Source organism: Schistocerca nitens, chromosome 4 (assembly GCF_023898315.1).
Source record: "Schistocerca nitens isolate TAMUIC-IGC-003100 chromosome 4, iqSchNite1.1, whole genome shotgun sequence".
Classification (NCBI taxonomy): Eukaryota; Metazoa; Arthropoda; class Insecta; order Orthoptera; family Acrididae; genus Schistocerca; species Schistocerca nitens.
The window spans coordinates 254,128,947-254,147,332 of NC_064617.1; the positions used below are offsets into that span (position 1 = coordinate 254,128,947).

At 41.2% G+C, this 18,386-nt stretch overlaps 1 protein-coding gene across 1 annotated transcript in view; it reads right to left on the minus strand.

Moving 5' to 3' along the window:
* LOC126252236 (homeobox protein Nkx-2.8-like) overlaps positions 1–804 on the minus strand; it is a 111,415-nt gene extending 110,611 nt beyond the window's left edge. Inside the window, exon 1 of the mRNA XM_049953108.1 lies at positions 615–804. Within this exon, the coding sequence (XP_049809065.1) occupies positions 615–804 (190 nt within the window). The remainder of the gene's footprint in view (positions 1–614) is intronic.
* Between the last annotated feature and the right edge of the window lie 17,582 nt (positions 805–18,386).

Here is an 18,386-nt window from a genome sequence, read left to right on the forward strand (position 1 = left end):
CCCAATGAATATCCGTTTATCATCTACATTTCTTCTTGGTGTAGCAATTTTAATGGCCAGTAGTGTAGAAGCGCCAATAAAAAATTTAAAGCACAGCCTGGTGGAATAATGTCCTTCTGCAAATGTATTGAGGGCGTGGGGCCCACACTGATGAAATTAATGATTTTAGGTGCAAATTTACAATTTTTCGTAGAAATTGCAATACTTCTATTGCTTTAATTAGTTAATTAGCTTATATTTAGTCCTTATTCAGTTCGCCTTTAATCTGAATCTTACAGACTTGAGCCAAATAGGTACTTAAGAAGGAAGAAAATTATTGTCTTTACTTATGAAGACAGTTTATTTTAAATTAATTTTTTCCTACGGATGTTCAGTTCTTTTGGATGCACCAATGAGGAAACACACTGGCAAAAACACTGCCTGTGAAAAGTGAGGTTCTGGATTCGAGTCCATGTCTGGCACCCAATTTAAATTTGTAAGGAAGCTTAAAATAACGCATACTCTGTCCAAAGTGAAAAATTAATTATGCAAATCGTGTTACACTCGCTAGCGCAACACAGGACAACGGTTGCCCGGCGACAGACAGAGTGGCTCGCGGTGTCACGCGACGTAACCTAACTGCGGAGGGGGCGCCTTGCTTTGAGAGGCCGGGATCAGCGGAGGCACGTGAAGTGGCCGCCGGCTCAGCTCCGCTGCGACTGCCGCCTTCCGGGGCCCGCGTTCCAGCGCGCTGACACTGGAGCCCCTCTTCTCCAGTCGAGACTCCGCTGGAGGAGCCGCGGACGAGCCGTCGAGGGTCGCCATTCCACAGAAGAGCCCACGCCTCTCGCCATCCGTGACTAACTGTGCGCTCCTATCCACACACATCGGCGAAGATATACACAAGCCGAAAATGAAATAAGAAACACTCAAAGGAAGTGACGAGGAGAAATCACAGACAGTCTCACAGACAGCAGTAAGGAGGACCTTTCTCATCATCAGACACTATAGAATGCTCACTTGTGCCTGTTCCTGTGCCATACCTTGCTCCAGTATGGTACAGGAGCAGGCAGAACAGCAAATGAGAAAGACGTGTGCCTGTACATCTGACGGAGTCTATGCGCATTCTACTAGGAGTGCCGAAGTGTACACCAGCAGTTTAACTCTGCCACACCTGAGGCGACAATAGGCCATAATTATGAGATGGAACTAACTCTTTCCACCATATTCTCAAGAACACTTTCAGTCCATTCTATACCGCCGCCTAAAGTCCTGAAGACCTTTGCGGCAACAAGATGTCTTGTTGCACCGCAACCTTTTCTCCTGGAGAGGAAGGAGAGAAGAAACTGGCGCAAATGTTTCCGTCGTTTTGGCTCCGAGGGTCCAACTACATCAGCGTCAGTCCTTGTACTAGACAGAAAAATCTGGTGCTGCCTAAAGTGGAGCCGTGCATAAAGCGCCAGAAGTAGGACTACAACATACAATTGGGGCATAGTCAATAATTCGTAATGTAACAGTACAGCAGCAGAACAGACAATGCACCATCACCAAATAGAGCGTCACAAGAAAATACTTTCGGAAACGGAGTGACCTCTTGAAAGCAGCAAGTGAAGTTAACAATAAACTGATATACACCTGAACACCTATTAGTGGACATTAATATGATGTCGGTCTACCCTTCCCCTCATAATGGCTTGGACTCTGTGGGAAGTTTTTCATCGAGGCGTCTGAAAGTGCGGCCCATTCTTCCTAAAGGGTTAGTATCAGAAAAGGTAGTGATGTTGAATGCTGCAGTCTGGAGTGAAGTCGACGCTCTAACTTATCCCAAAGGTGTTCAATGGGCTCATGTCGGAACTCTGTGTAGGCCAGTCCATTTAATGAATGATACTGTCCACAAACCATTCCCTAACAAATGCTGCTTCATGGCGGGGTGCACTGTTGCAAGACAGCAGGCCACCTGACACCTTCATATACTGAAGGGCCATCAAACCACCCTATCATGCGTTTTTAAAATCTGAATTTGCATACATGCAAATCAATCAAATCATCAAATCAATGGCATTTCGCTACTGTATATCACTGTCATTCAGAATGGGTAATCGGATGCTATGTACCGCATCTACATGATAAGCAGTAGGATGCATGTATATTGTAATCCTGTTCATTAAATATAGGAGATGAGTGGGAACTTTTAGGCTGTGAGAAGGCTAATCACTCACAGTACCAGGAGGTGGGGGGGGGGGGGGGGGGGACGTATGGTCACTGGCAACCGCAGGCGGACTCTTGACCCATGGTTGACGGCTTTCTCTCTTGATGTCGGGTCTCAGGGGCCAGAGCGACGGACGGTCGCTAGTTTTACAATGGCTGGGGGCAGTTTTCTCGCGGAAGCCTCATGTTTTGGGTAGGAAGTCGCCATCTCGGCGCCACAGCTCTGCTATTGTTTGGGATGTTTCGGAGAAATGGTCGCTGAGCTCCACAGGATAGCCAACAGAAAGGTACGACACATTCCACCCCAGTTATCATATTCCGTTGCCACCCATGATTACAAAGCTTCCCGCGCAAAGTGCTGGTGGAGACTGTGATAAGCCGCCTGACTGTTACGTCAGTGCCGCGCGGGATTAGCCGAGCGGTCTAGGGCACTGCAGTCATGATTCTGGCGGAGGTTCGAGTCCTCCCTCGAGCATGGGTTTGTGTGTGTTTGTCCTTAGGATGATTTAGGTTAAGTAGTGTGTAAGTTTAGGGACTGATGACCTTAGCAGTTAAGTCCCATAAGATTTCACACACATTTGAACATTTTTGTTACGTCAGTATACGTTTGCAGTCACGGTTGGGAATTGGCAGTAAGGAATGGTATTAGCGTCTAGCTTGAAGGAGTACGGTAGTGGGAGTCTAGAGGAAATTGTTTTAAGGAAATTATTGGCGAAAGCTTTGTTTATCGGCAACGATTGGCCCAGTTCTGGCTCAAGCCAAGCGGTCGCTCTCTGGGAGCGGGGCGGAAGAATATTTTGAGGAGTAGGTTCCTGCCCGCCACTTGATTGCGTACTTTCCCGTCCTTACTGCAGAGTAATTTCATTAGCAGCTTCACTTGTACATCCAGACGGAAAAACATTTAGTTCTTGTCGCGCTTGCGCTTCGATGCGTGTCCAAGGCGCAACCCCGCTCCAGGCAGCGTCCGACCACGAGTAGCAGCCGTCATCAGCACGCCAAATGGTTCAAATGGCTCTGAGCACTATGGGACTTAACATCTATGGTCATCAGTCCCCTAGAACTTAGAACTACTTAAACCTAACTAACCTAAGGACATCACACAACACCCAGCCATCACGAGGCAGAGAAAATCCCTGACCCCGCCGGGAATCGAACCCGGGAACCCGGGCGTGGGAAGCGAGAACGCTACCGCACGACCACGAGATGCGGGCATCAGCACGCCACTTTGCGCTGTCTTGCCGGTGATATAGCCACCTCTGGCCGGTAGGGTTTCAGTTGATTTTTGAGCCACCGAAATTCGAAGTGAGATTTCTCAGCAGTGGCAACTGTAGAATCACTTTACTTCCTTAGGTTATATCGTGGTCCTACATCCGATAACCCACTTGTTTACCATTATTATACAATTCACCTGTTCTCTTTGCTCCCTGTTCTCGTACTGGAGAGGCACACTAGATACCACACGGTGTCGTTTGTACTAGGTCCATACCAACAGCTCTCTCAAGTGAGGACTAGTTACATATTGGGTTTACGTTAATATACATGACTGTTCCTTGCACAATTTCATGATCAATTTTGTGTTCCCTTTAAAGGAAATAATAAATCTAGTTCTACATTTTTAGGACGGAATTTATCTGTTGAACAGTTACGCTAACCAGACTCCTTTCCCATCATCATTTTTGGAGGGGAACTTTTACTAATTTAGTGAATAAATTATATGAGAGGCTACTCACCCCACATAGGATTTATATTAGGGTCATTATAAAACTGCGTTACACAGCTTGTGAAGATTCAATATGAACCCACTTTGGTGTGATTTACATAACATAGTGATACTGCCTCTTAATTTGTGCATCAGTTCAGGGTCCCACGATATGAAACACGCTGTTGGTTTTCATTGTTATGCTAACAGAAACTGTCATCGTCTTCGAACTGTTGCCCAACGGTAATCAGTATGCGATATTGTACATTGTGTTCACATCCTTCTGCATTTAATGTCTGCTTATGCGCAGTAAAAGGACGAGACCCTAACCACGAGAAACATCCCTATGCTGTAACACCACCTCTCCCGTACTACACATTCACCGAAAGCCACAGGGTATAAAGTGTTTCATCACCCCAAATATCTCTTTTCCAGTAATATACTGTATATTAGCATTGCTCTTTACACCAGGTCCAGCGTCGCTTAGAACTGGCTGCTGAAATATGTGGTTTATGTGAAGCTGCTCGACCATTCTTAACTTCCTACGCACGCTAGGATGACTGCTCGTAGAACTTTCGGAATAATGAGTGGTTCCTTCCGCTGATTTCATGCGATTTTTTGCAGCTATTGTCCGCATTGAACGATAGTCCCTGTCCTTCAGTACATGCGGTCTGCCTCGTCTCGGTCCAGTCGTGGTTGTTCCTTCACAATCACATCTTCAACAGCCTACTTGGACAATTTAGGAAGAGTCATAATGTCTCAAATGGATTTGTTACTCATGTGATAATCAATGGTTAGGCCACGTTCGATATCAATGAGCCGTCCTGACCGATTCATTCTCCTGTTTCTGCTTCTATACTGACAACTGAATAGTCCCACGCCTCCTTTCATACTGGCGGATCCGCTTCTCGTAACACCTGGATGCCAATTCTGTTTTGTATAGGGATTTCTGGTTACTTTCGATCGGGTAGTATGGTTCTGTGCATTGTATATGATGTATCAAAGTGATTTTTGTTGTAGAATTTGTAATTCGTAATTGTTATATTTGGAGCTTTGGGGGTTTGTTATACGAAAAGTAAAACAATCAAAGAAAACTCTGAATACATAACTATTTACAAGGGTAATACCAAACACAACGAATGGTATGCGAGAAAAGTTTTACGCAGAAAATTGGGTACAAAATATTACTAAGCTTCTGGTAGATATTACTTCTGAACGTAGTCAGCATGGCTGGTGAAGCATTTGTTCACTGGTTAGGTAATTTGTCGAGACCACCATATAAAAAGTTACGGTCCACGTCTAGGGGCTGCTTTACAATGACCTCCTGAACGTCGGAATCAGTTATGGAGTGGCGACCGCTGAGTGCTTCTTTCTCTTTGAAAACCGCTTGGTGCGGGATCTCGGCCGTATTGAGGGTGTTTCGATATTGTGGATTGGTGGACGTGATCACACTTGACAGAAGCGGAATGCAATCGGCTGTTGTGCAACGACACGACGCCTTTCGAAAGCAGTTACGTTCGTATCCCAGGAATTGGACTTCTGAACTTACGTATGCGCCCACATTCGGCGCGCGATGAGAACACACAGATATTGGAGAACACTGTCGGACGTAATCGTTCTGGTGGTCATGTGTTACTGTGTCGTGAGGCATAATGTTGCATGGGCGTACTAACCTACGAATCTTTGAATGTGGTACATTCACCGGTCAACGTTATTGTGACGCTGTACTTCCCCGTATGCGTCGTTTCCGGTTTGCATTCGGCCTGAACATTTTTGAAGATGACAATACGTGACCACATCGAACAGCGTAGGTGGTGGAACTCTTGAAACGTGGAGATACTCGGCTAATTGACTGGCCTTCCCGTGCCCCCTACTTAAATCCGATCAAGCAGGTGTAGTATGTGTAAGGGAGACGTACTGAAGTATGTTCAGATGCTCCAACGACCACCAAGCATTGGAGGAAGGTGGAGGAATGCTGCGCTCTACCACAAGAACTCCTTACCAACCTTGGGGCCAGCACGGAAGCAACTGCGGAGCATGCGTTGCCACCGGTGGTGACCACACAACCTTTTAGGACGCGTGTCTCGGTGTCTGTAGTGTTCACTGGACCATGATGAATCACGGTGACTTAAGTGCAAGTGTTGTCTCAGAGTAAAAGGGTCATTTCTGGTGGTCTCAATGCGTATATCTCTTATATACCTCCTGTAGTATACTGCAGCAGTTCTTTCTCACGACGGTTCAAGTTTCATCGGGATACAGGGGTGGACAAAAATATGGCAAAAATGCGAGCAATGCTTATTTGCATAGTCGCTCGTCGTCAGAACAGTGTTCTGTGTAGTTGTTAGTGCATTATATCGGAGCTAAATGACTTCAAATATAAGCAAATTGGTTGTGATGATGATGATGATGTTGATGATGTTTGGTTTATGGGGCGCTCAACTGCGCGGTCATCAGCGCCCGTACAAAGTCCCAGTTTTTACACAGTCCAATTTTTTCACAATCCACTCTAATCACTGTCATTAATAATGATGATGGTGATGAAATGGTGAGGACAACACAAAAACCGAGTCCCTGGACAGAGAAAATCCCCAACCCGGGAATCGAACCCGGGACCCCTTGATCCAGAGGTAGCAACGCTAGCAAATTGGTGGTGCTCTTAAGGTGGGTGCTTCCATACCCAAGGTAGCCGAAGTGTTCGATGTCTCTATGGGCACCATATCGAAGATTTATCGACATATACGGAAAGCGAAAAACGTCATCCGCCAAGTCGCAATGCGGACGAAAGTGTTTGTTGAGTGATCGTGATGGACGATCATGGAAGAGGATTGTGAGGAAGAATCAGAGGACGACAGCTTCAGCATTCACTGCAGAACTGAGTGTCACATTCGTGAACCCTTTCAGCATCAAAATAACACAAAGGGAGCTCTGCAGCTGGAAATTGCAGAGCGGGCAGTAATTCAAAGCGAGCAAGATTTCCAGCACCATATATCAGTGATGCAAAAGCCCGTAACAGAAATTTAGATGCCAAACCCATAAAACTTGGACTATGGAGCAATGGAAGAAAGTCATTTGGTCGAATGAGTGTTGTAACACGCTGTTTCCAACTTGTGGACGAGTTTACGTCCTAAGAATGGAACAGGACGATTTGGGCTGCAAAATTAGATATTTCAAGGCCCGATGGTTACCGCGCAAGCTACCATTACTGACAAGGCTGATAAGGTCCGTCTTACCATACAATGTTTGCCCCACAGTCGTGATGAAGATTTCTAAGGTGACAGGGCCCCTGCTCACACAGCTCGCATCGTCCAGCTGTAGGCACGAGGATGAATTGTGGAGCGAGGCATTCCAAAGGATTGGAAGGTCATAGGTCATCCCCGTTTTCAAGAAGAGACGTCGAACAGATGTGCAGAACTATAGACCTATACCTCTAACGTCGATCAGTTGTAGAATTTTGGAACACGTACTATGTTCGAGTATAATGACTTTTCCGGAGACTAGAAATCTACTCTGTAGGAATCAGCATGGGTTTCGAAAAAGACGGTCGTGTGAAACCCAGCTCGCGCTACTCGTCCACGAGACTCAGACGGCCATAGACACGGGTTCCCAAGTAGATGCCGTGTTTCTTGACTTCCGCAAGGCTTTCGATACAGTTCCCCACAGTCGTTGAACAAAGTAAGAGCATTTGGACTATCAGACCAATTGAGTGATTGGATTGAAGAGTTCCTATATAACAGAACACAGCATGTCATTCTCAATGGAGAGAAGTCTTCCGAAGTAAGAGTGATTTCAGGTGTGCCGCAGGGTAGTGTCGTAGGACCGTACTATTCACAATATACATAAGTCACCTCGTGGATGGCATCGGAAGTTCACTGAGGCTCTTTGCGGATGATGCTGTAGTACATCGAGAGGTTGAATCAATGGAAATTTGTACTGAAATGCAGGAGGATCTACAGCGAATTCACGCATGGTGCAGGGAATGGCAATTGAATCTCAATGTAGAGAAGTGTAAAGTGCTGCGAATACGTAGAAAGAAAGATTCCTTATCATTTAGTTACAATATAGCAGGTCAGCAACTGGAAGCAGTTAATTCCATAAATTATCTGGGAGTATGAATTAGGAGGGATTTAAAATGGAATGATAATATAAAGTTGAGCGTCGATAAAGCAGATGTCAGACTGAGATTCATTGGAAGAATCCTAAGGAAATGCAATCCGAAAACGAAGTAGGTTACAGTACACATGTTCGCCCACTGCGTGAATACTGCTCACCAGTGTGGGATCCGTACCAGGTAGGGTTGATAGAAGAGGTAGAGAAGATCCAACGGAGAGCAGCGCGCTTCATTACAGGATCATTTAGTAATCGCGAAAGCGTTGCGGAGACGATAGATAAACTCCAGCGGAAGACTCTGCAGGAGAGACGCCTAGTAGCTCGGTACGGGCTTATGTTGAAGTTTCGAGAACATACCTTCACCGAGGAGTCAAGCAGTATATTGCTCCCTCCATTGTATGTCTCGCGAAGAGACCATGAGGATAAAATCAGAGAGATTAGAGCTCACTCAGAGGCATACCGATAATCCTTCTTTCCACGAACAATACGAGACTGGAATCAAAGGGAGAACCGATAGAGGTAGTCAAGGTACCCTCCGCCACACACCGTCAGATGGCTTGCGGAGTATGGATGTAGATGTAGAGGATGAATTATCGCATCTCCCCTGGCCACCACCGTCACCCTCCTGGGTGTTATTGAACCTTTGTGGTCTACGCTGGAGAGGATGGTGCATGACGGCTAACCACTTCATTGAGCGTTACCTGAACTTGTGACTGTTTTACAGAAAGAAAGTCTAAACGACAATCAACTAGTGGGCGGTGCAGAACACACAGGCAATTAAGGACGATTGGAAACATTTACTCCTCAAACAAACTCATGGAGTGGTAGTTTCATCCATTCTCCATAAGTGTTAACAAAAATTCTAGTCATTATTGAATAAGGGGTTATGTCTTCAAAATTATTTACCATAAAATGCAAAGTAATTACACCAGAATGAAAGCAATAATACTTTTCGACGAATAATTTCATAGAACGTAGTTTAGTGATATAATATTTGTTGTAGGTGATAAGCGCTAAGCGACACGGAAGCACTACGGAAAAACAAAGGTGAACGTTACAATTTTCTTCACTGTTACTGGGTTGCAGTTTATGCTGCTCTTGTGATAGCATTAGATTTTTAAACGCGGAATACAATTTCGCACTTTGCAGTGCAAATCTAATCTTTAACTATCATCCCGTCGTAAATAAGGAGTCAGTAACCGGCAAAATATTATAATATAGCAAAATCTTAATTCCAGACAACATAATTGAAAATGAAGATATATTCGTAATTGCAATTCGACAATTTTTCACTCTTATACCTTACAGTTTATTGTTAGCGATTAGAAAAAAGGATGTGTTCTAAATCATGTAGTCACAATATGTTACTTATTAGTAAGGCCTTTAAGAGTTTATAACTGTATTATGTACATTTTGAATCACGTTTTTAGCGTTTCACTAGTTGCCTTGTTCTACTGAACGCATAAAGACATCCGCTTGTCGTCAGCAATTATTTCCTTTTCGGTTCACTTGTAATTTAAAACCCTCAGTAGATACTGCTCCTTCTTGTCTAGGTTTACTTGCACTTAGTAAGGGAAAGAAAGTTTTATTTGGTCTACCCCAAATCGACCGTAGCTACCTATCCATACTAAGAGACACTCTGTACCATTGATAACTTTCTATCAGTCTTTAATATTTTTTTTTGTGGGATCTAAAATTTAAAAAACCTCGTCTTGCACCGGCCTGATTTAGCCGCACTGATCAGGATAGTAAAAACATGCGTATGTTAAGGGAATTTTCATGCACAAAGCAGGCTTATCACATTCACACAGTTCAATACTGTTGTATCCTGATTAAACTGAGCTTAACTTAAAATCCATAAGGCAGTGAAGCAATTTAGAAGTCTCGGTGCGACGAAAATTGTCAGTCGATCTCCTAAAAATATTTGTAATAATTATTAACTTTCGGTGATCACATGGGGAAGACCGGAGATCTGCTGGTAAGACCGTGTTAGCCTATTTACTTGAAGTAACTGGATATCTTGAGCATACAAAACGGCAGGTTCGTCCAGTGTAAATCAGACGTTCCCCACAGATCCCGTGCAACACAGCGTAGTAAGCAGACACTGTCAATAATAATCAGTTAAATAATACGCGAACACACTTACTTTAGTTTAGTTCATGTATTAAATTCCTTCTCATACAGAATCGCATCAAGATGGCGACTAGCTCAACAATACATACATATACATACTCCTTCTTTCACGGCTAATCGGCAAGCATTGCCTCATTCTTTTCATAAGAGAAAACATAGATAGCAGAGAAGCTATTCCATGGAGTAAATGGACGCTCCAAGGAATAATAGGGCTTGAAACTACTTTGCATTGATAATCATCGTATATTAAAGTTTAGGAATCGGTAAGTTAAGAAGAGATATTTCGAGATATGTACTGAGTTATATAATTTATAAAATTTCTGAAAATATCGCGGAGACACCGCTGCAAGAGACATTACAAGTCCTGTACACCTGTGTAAGACGGGCATAAAATTAGTTCTCGGAAATGACAGCTGACAAGCTACAGCATTTATGTTGCGTATTTAGTATTTCATAGCGAAAAACGAGGTCCACAATGTTGATATAAATTACAGTTTCTGGTGCGTTGCTGTTCTCTGAATTATTTGCTACTTCTGCATAAAACTTTTTCTGATGCCTAACTTTGGTTCATGGTTGTTAATCCCGGGATAATTCCTTAGAGTTTGGTTTTGTACGAACTGTGTAATGTAACTTTCCACACACTATTGTGTAGCCGTATTACTCTTTACTTTGACTTTTTTAAATATTCACATTGCATTATTTCGAAAAAAAACTGTTGATTATTATTCCAGGTATTGTTTATGTATGATCACTGAGAAACAGATAACACAACAGTCATGAACAATTAATATCAAAAAGCAAATTATTCAAAATATTTTCTATTACTTAGTCAGATAAATGAATAATTTATTCCATTCAACCATAAATGAGTTCTTCGTTTCTTTTTCTTGTAATATAATTTGTATATCTTATGTCACGTTTTATAGAAGGGAATTGCTTCTTACTCGCATAAAATGAGTCCCAGCGTGTTGGCGTAAAATGTCTATCCATTTACTAAATAAGTGATTTTAGTCAGTGACTGCTGTTTAACATCGCAGTCATCCGAGTAGACATACAGAACTCTAATTGTCCATTTTCGTACTTTGCTGGTATAACGACTTATACACTGGTTCTTCTGTAAGCTTGCAGTAGGAACTTTAATTCTGTTTTGGAAGTGACGACGGCTCAGGTTTCTATATCAAGAGTAAGAGGGATAAAAAGGAGAGAGAGAGAGGGAGAGAGAGGGGGTCAATGAGATTTACACAAGCCTACGGTTCCTTCACTGACTCCTTATGTAAACATGTTGGGTGTCAGGCTCTGCGCTAAACTGCCACTCACCACTAAACTAAACTTTGCTACGTTCGAGGAGACTCTTGCATGATTTTTCTATGCCTGTTCTGTCAGACTCACACCGCTTGAGACACACACCACCAGAATAAGTTCATAATGGCTTTAGTCGTGAGGACTATTGCGTACGGTCTGATTAGATATTCAACGTAATGTTGCTGTCAGGAAATTAGGCTGATGAAAAGTGGACAACATTTTCTTCAGGTATATATTGTCACATTCTTGTCGACCTACAACTTCCTCTTGGGACTGATTTCTAGTTCGAAAAGCATATGTTAGTTTGAAGTGACTTCAGATATGCATCCGTAGCAGTAACAACTGTGTTCCCAGTTAGACGGCATACATGACCGAAGAAACCTATCTGCTAATTTGGCAATCCTCCCAGGAACACGCAGAACATGAATAGAGCACATTCAAAATTTATAATTTTCGAAACTTATTAATAGTGCAATCAAACATTGACTTTGACATTACAAATGATGTAGCCCAGCTTTGAACAGTATGTGACAGCACCGCACCCAGATTACATACTGTATTCGACGCAAGAATGAATTAAAATTCACGCCCCAGAAAGTGAATAACAACACACGAAGATACTTTGTCCATTTATTTTCTGAAAACAGTACAGCCGTTCTGCATAACTAGAAACGCAATTCTTTAAGTATTTGAGTTACTTGTCCGTAAAGCGAATCACTTGTTATAGAGATTCAGAATCGCCACAAATTGTAGTTCGTTTGTGTCTCTCCATTTACCTACGGTCACTCTTTACGATATTTCAATGCGGCAAGTGATGCTAACAACAGTCTAATTATTATCAAAGCGGATCCGCTCTGCAAGAAAACGTAGCATGCAGCAAGCAAAGTGTAGTGGGTGTGATGTTGCTATTCTATCATCGTGTGGCATGACTACTAATTGTAATACAGATATTTGTATCCATAGACACTGAAACGGTAGTACTGAGGAAAAATTTAATTATGACGGAGATGACAGCAAATTTCTGGATAACGATGTACTGGTGTCTTAATGAAGAATGAAGTGGAAAGGTTATGATACTGACATCGCAAGAGAAATGCAATTACGTATAGAACATTAATTAGCTTATTTTGAAGTTAGCTTGAAAATGTCACTCGTAGCTATAAGAGTCCTTCCTAGTCTAATAGAACTGTTATTTCTCTGTGTTGTAAAGAGGAAGTACATGAAATCATTAGGGACATTTACAACACAGTTTCTTGCTGTTATTCTTTTGTCCTTATTGTATAGATTCGTTTGATGTTGTCCCTCATATCTTTTTTTTCTCATTGCATTTTTTTCGTGACTGCATGGGAGTAATGTTACTGCAGCATTCTCTATAATCTGTTTTGCTTGTTTCAATCGTTATTTGACCCTGCAGTTTACCCTCTCCGCTCTTCCCTGTAGCAGTTGATATTCCAGGATGAAATAGCAACATCCACTGACCAACCTTTTAGGATAACATTTCCCAATGACTTCTCCCTTCACCTATACCTTCTTATACCAATTCATATCGTTTTATTTTAACGTACTTAGTTTTTTAACAATCATCCACAGCATAACGTTTGAAAACTTTCGTGTTTCTGTATCAGCGAATTTTCCATGACCCACGCTTAACTTCGATACAGTACCGTGTTTGTGTGTGTGTGAATTCCTAAGGGATCAAACTGCTGAGATCATCGGGACCTAGTCTTACACACTACTTAAACTAACCTATGCTAAAACAACACACACACCTTTGTTCGAGGGAGGACTCGAACCTCCGGCGGGATGGGGCCGCGCAATCAGTGACATTACGCCTCTAACCGCACGGCCACTCCGCGGGGCAGTACCGTGTTTCACACGCACACATTCAGTAACTTTTTGCTCAGCTTCATATTAATACTTTATGCCTGCGGAAGCACCCACGCCATTTCGCTTCTTTTGTCATTCTCTTCTTGGCCGTTTTGTGTAAGCTTGAAAGTTAGTCAGAAGTATTATTTCTCATCTTCTAATTGTGTGTCATTTGCAGTTTGGATTTTAATCGCTGTTTCCCGTGTTGCCAATCATTATTATCGTCTTAACATTGTTTGCCCTAAACCCAAATTTTTTTACTAATCGGGTAGTCCGTTCCATTCCGCGGGTCTTCTGCAGCTTTCTGTTTTCGCCCAGGCGGCGTACGTCGCATTTATTGATTTATGCTCCTTGGTACATCTTCACTACAAAAATATATTTCTTTAGCACTTTTGTTATAGCAACGTAACTCTTGATTATGTTTGTATTGTCCAATATTCCCATGATCAGTGCTGATAATTCCTCCATCTAGGGAAGATCTGCTCTCAATTGCGAGCTATTCTAAAAAACAAATATTAATAAATACTTTTAGACGTTTCTTATCGTGCACATATATGTTGCAGGTATCGTTATCCCTTCGAGTGTACTCGACGAGCCTATTCCACAGGTAAAACTGTATAACGTTTATATTTTCCCCCATTTCTGTAAATTTTCTCATCTGTGAAGTCGATTACAGTCTATTACTTCTGAAAATCGGAGGTTCGGGAGTTCGTACTTATGGTGGGGGCACCTGAACAGTTACCGAATCGGTAAATGTGTAAAAATATGAGTATTCTGCGTCACACTCATTTGTAACGTCATTACGCATTTCTCAGATACACCTTCATCATCATAAAGGGTGGTTGGTTTCACGTATCATTAAGCTGTTTTCGTTTATTTCTAGCCATTTGTCGCTTTGAGCAAAAATATACGAAAACAACCCTTCACCCAAAATTTGCATAAACGTAAAGATTCCAAGAAATGATAGCGTGACGACGGAACGCGTAGTTCCATTCAAATGAAATAGTATAGTCCGTTAAATAACTATTTTCATAAGCTTAAATATCAGTAATGTATCTCATCAGCTCGTAGACAAGTGACAGAGAAAATGAAAACAGGTTATTCCTTGGTATTTATGTTTAAGTTGCATAAATATGAATTATAAATGTGTTGAAATGTAACAGGACAAGCTGAACAATAAAGATGACATTGGAAATTGTGTAAAACATACACATTCCATTTCAGACTTGAGAAAGTTTGTTTATTCGGTATCAAAGTACCCGAAAAAAGATAAAGACCCTGAATGCATTATCTGTGTCTCATTCTAAACGGAGAGATACGAAAGATGCCGGGGAAAAACAAATAACATGAGCGCCGAAAGACTAGATAGTATTTCGGAATATTACTGAATAACATCATATAAACAGATGCGGGACAGACTCTCGCAGGAGGATGTCGCCGAATTGAACACGTTAACTCTGTGTAGGTTTGACATTCTGGAAAAGAAGGTTCTACATGCTGTTGCACAGAATTTAGGGAAATATTCGTAACATGTAGCAGGTTCTAAAAGTGCAGGTTACCAGCACTGTGCGAACACTTAACTCTGTGTGCCTAACAGATACTCCTTACCGTTAAAAGGCTCTTTTACTTTCTTCTTTTTATGTAATTCATTTGAAGAGTTTTTCAAGAAAGGTGGTTTTAACTGATGTGAAATGGCTGTTCTGATTTTTCAGAGGTATGAGTACAAAATTACTTCAAAAACTCATTGTCTCAGAACCGTGTGTTTTGATCAACATTTGATACTTCATCGCTTAAGCCTGTCCTAGAAGAACGCAAATTTACCTAAAGACTGTTGAAAATGCAGTTGAAAATTTCACATTCACCTATAATTTCTATGATTCTCTCGTTGTGGTCTTTTCTTGAGACGTATTCAACATGACGCCAGTGAGGAAGTGCATAGTTACAGAGGTCGAACTAGTGTTCATGCGGTTAGTTAGTTAGTTACGTGTTCCATTGATCAATAGCACCGAAAAACCGTTCTGATGTGGAATGTGTCATATACACAAGAAATGCACACAGGAAACAAGGTTTTTTTTTTACATTATAGTGTTATACCTCAATACTTCTATTATCTACCCCATTCCCTTAAATGGCACAAAATGCATATATTATATCTCCAGATTTATTCACTCATATTCAAGAATTCATTCATGGTATAGAAGGAGCTGTCAAGGAGGTATGCAGTCTTCTGCATTTACAGGTGTCAGGGAGGAAATACTGCACGACATTCGCTCAACATATGAGCATGTAGACTTTCACGTGAAACTACATCATGCAGTGCTTTCATGTGTACTTATCACATTAATCGAATTTATCTATTCATGCCTGTGAGACAACGTAAAATAAGACATATAAACAGACAAAATAATAAAGCAGCTTTTCAACATTTGTACAGGTGAATTCGTGTTAAGACCCATTGAGTTACGTAAATTGATACAAAATATGATCCTTAGAAATTGCGGGTTCCGTAGGCATAATTTGGCGAACATGGCAATCGTAGAGGAGCCAGATGTTTACACTAAATGAGAACGGTTGTGGGTGTTAGGAAGTGTAACATGCAACAAAAGCCACGGATGCTGAAATCAATAAATGAAGGCACCATGTTCCGTAATATATTATAAAAGATCTGGAACTAATGTAGCAGCACGTTAAACAAAATTACTTCACTTTTGTCCTCTTGTCATAGAGAGAAAGCACGAGAAGGAAAATGTATCTCCTGTTATGCATGTCGAAAGGCTAATGACAGACTGGAAGACAATCTGCAACAAGGTGTGAACGAGAGTATACTTCCAGGAGATAGAGACAAGAGATTGTACCCTAACATTTAAACCTCGACAAGAGCTACTCTTCCGCCTCAGAAAACATAGACTCTTTCATGCAGATATCAACAACTACTAATTATTATTGTAATAAGCAACATCAATTTTCAGGAAGATAATACAATTAATAAAAATATCCCAAACTTTCCGTTTGTTCACGGAGAAAAACGGCGAAGTGATAAAACAGAACCATCATTCCAGCCGAAAGTGCTAATGAGAATATAAATAATTTTACTAATGAGTCACAGTCACTTGAACTGATTATTATTGCTACCCCAGTGAAAGTGACATGGTAAATTATGTTACACTGTCGTGTGTATATATTGGCAGTAAATATTACCGTAAAATAAGATTAACGTGATATTACGAATAAGTTAACTAAACCGTCTCAATGAAAGTTTAGTAACATCGTAGACTGTATTTTTATTTTCCGAAGCCAACTGACAATCATAACGATGTTCAGAGTTCTTTATCCTTTACTAAAGTAAATAATTTAAAAATCATGTTAAACTCAGTCTGTTACATTGATTCATCGTGCATTGCGCGGAAGCGCTGTATTTATTGGCAGACCGTGCGCTTTTAATAGATAATGCTTACATATTTAGTCGTCCGTCAAAACATGTGCAAATACTGTACGTTTCCGACTGTGCTAGGGACATGTAGTTAGGTGTAGTTTGTGCCGTGCTCCACATGTAACGTAAATTCACTTTTGTTGCCTTGGAACGCACTCCTCGGTAGTGTTATAACTATTTTAAAAAAAGCACCTTTAGAATTTGTACTGAACAGTATCAACAAGGTAGAAAGTGAGTATTCCTTTTACACCATCCGTATCTGACTACACCTCCCTCGGGTGAATTCACTGAAGGAGGAGGAAAGTAGGGAAAACTCTAGATAGGTTTTCGAATGGAGGAGAGTTAAAATTACCGGGAGCTCAATTTGGATTAATTTTTCACTTATTTCCCCAAACATTGTGAATTTCAGTGAGATCTTTTTCAAGGAGGCCGCAGCATAGTCTTTCGACAGTTCTCCAAAGTGGTTTTCCGTCTCTGACGAGTCAGTCAGGTAAGGAAATTCAGCAATAATGGAAGGATGAGAAAATAACATCCTGTAAAAGTATACTATCCTTATTACATTTTTCTTCAATATGTTTTGATGGAGGACTAAGAATTTATGCTCTAACTTATTGATCAATCAGATGTCGGTAAATTTTAATTCATGTCAACTTCTACTAAAGTAGAAATGAGAGTTTTTTATTCATAATTTTACTAATTTCGCTTAAGGAGCTCCACCGAAGTAATCACATTAGTAATTTAGGTTCCCTTTGGTCATTTTGGTTGCGTTGTTAACCGCTGCTAAATAGTAAGACTTCGTGTTGGTCCTTTTATTAAGTAGGACGAAAAGGAGAGCTCCATACAAAGTAATATCACCAATAAAATTGTGTGAAGTTTTTGTAGTAACGTCGCGCCCCATAAGCTACAAATCAATAATTATTTTGATGACATTTATTGATAAGGCGAGAAAACATACCTACAAATTATCTACAATCAAATAATCACTTTCATTTCCTACAAAAGTTTAAAGGAAGGCTTAACATTTGGCACGCATGGATATCAAGGAGAGGCGCACGTTCCAAAATGGTCCTAGGAACCGAATCAGCCTTGATACAACCAATATTTATAACAAAAACTAACAAGAACAGAAAAGGAGTGAAAATGTAACCTGTCGGTCTATGATATATATACAACTTTGAATAAATAAAGATTCGTATACGCTTTGCTGTTTTAAGGTCTGTAGTAATGTACATTATCTCCTAATATCCCCATCTACTTCATGAAGTCACATCTTTACTCAGTAATTAATTTATCATGTTTTCTGCCTGATGATATTTAAATGACAACTTCCTTGCTTCCTCTGCAGAAGGAATTCGTCAAATCGGATTTCTTGCTCCCTCCTCTTAAATCTGTCTTATAAGTTAACACGACTGTCAAGGATAGGCTCCTTTTTTGTGGATGCTAACGTGAAGCATTGAACGCAACCTGCATAGTCCAGTGACGATGAGATTACTTCTGCTAATGGGAATAGGAAGGGATTGTGGAAGGGGCAGGTTGTTATTATCATATGCTAAAAGAATGCGAATGACGGGATAGTCAATAATTTCCGTCAAGGCTTTCGACGTCCTAGACTCACTTAAGGCCATGGGCTCAAGACATCCTCCTACTTTAAAAAGGAATAAA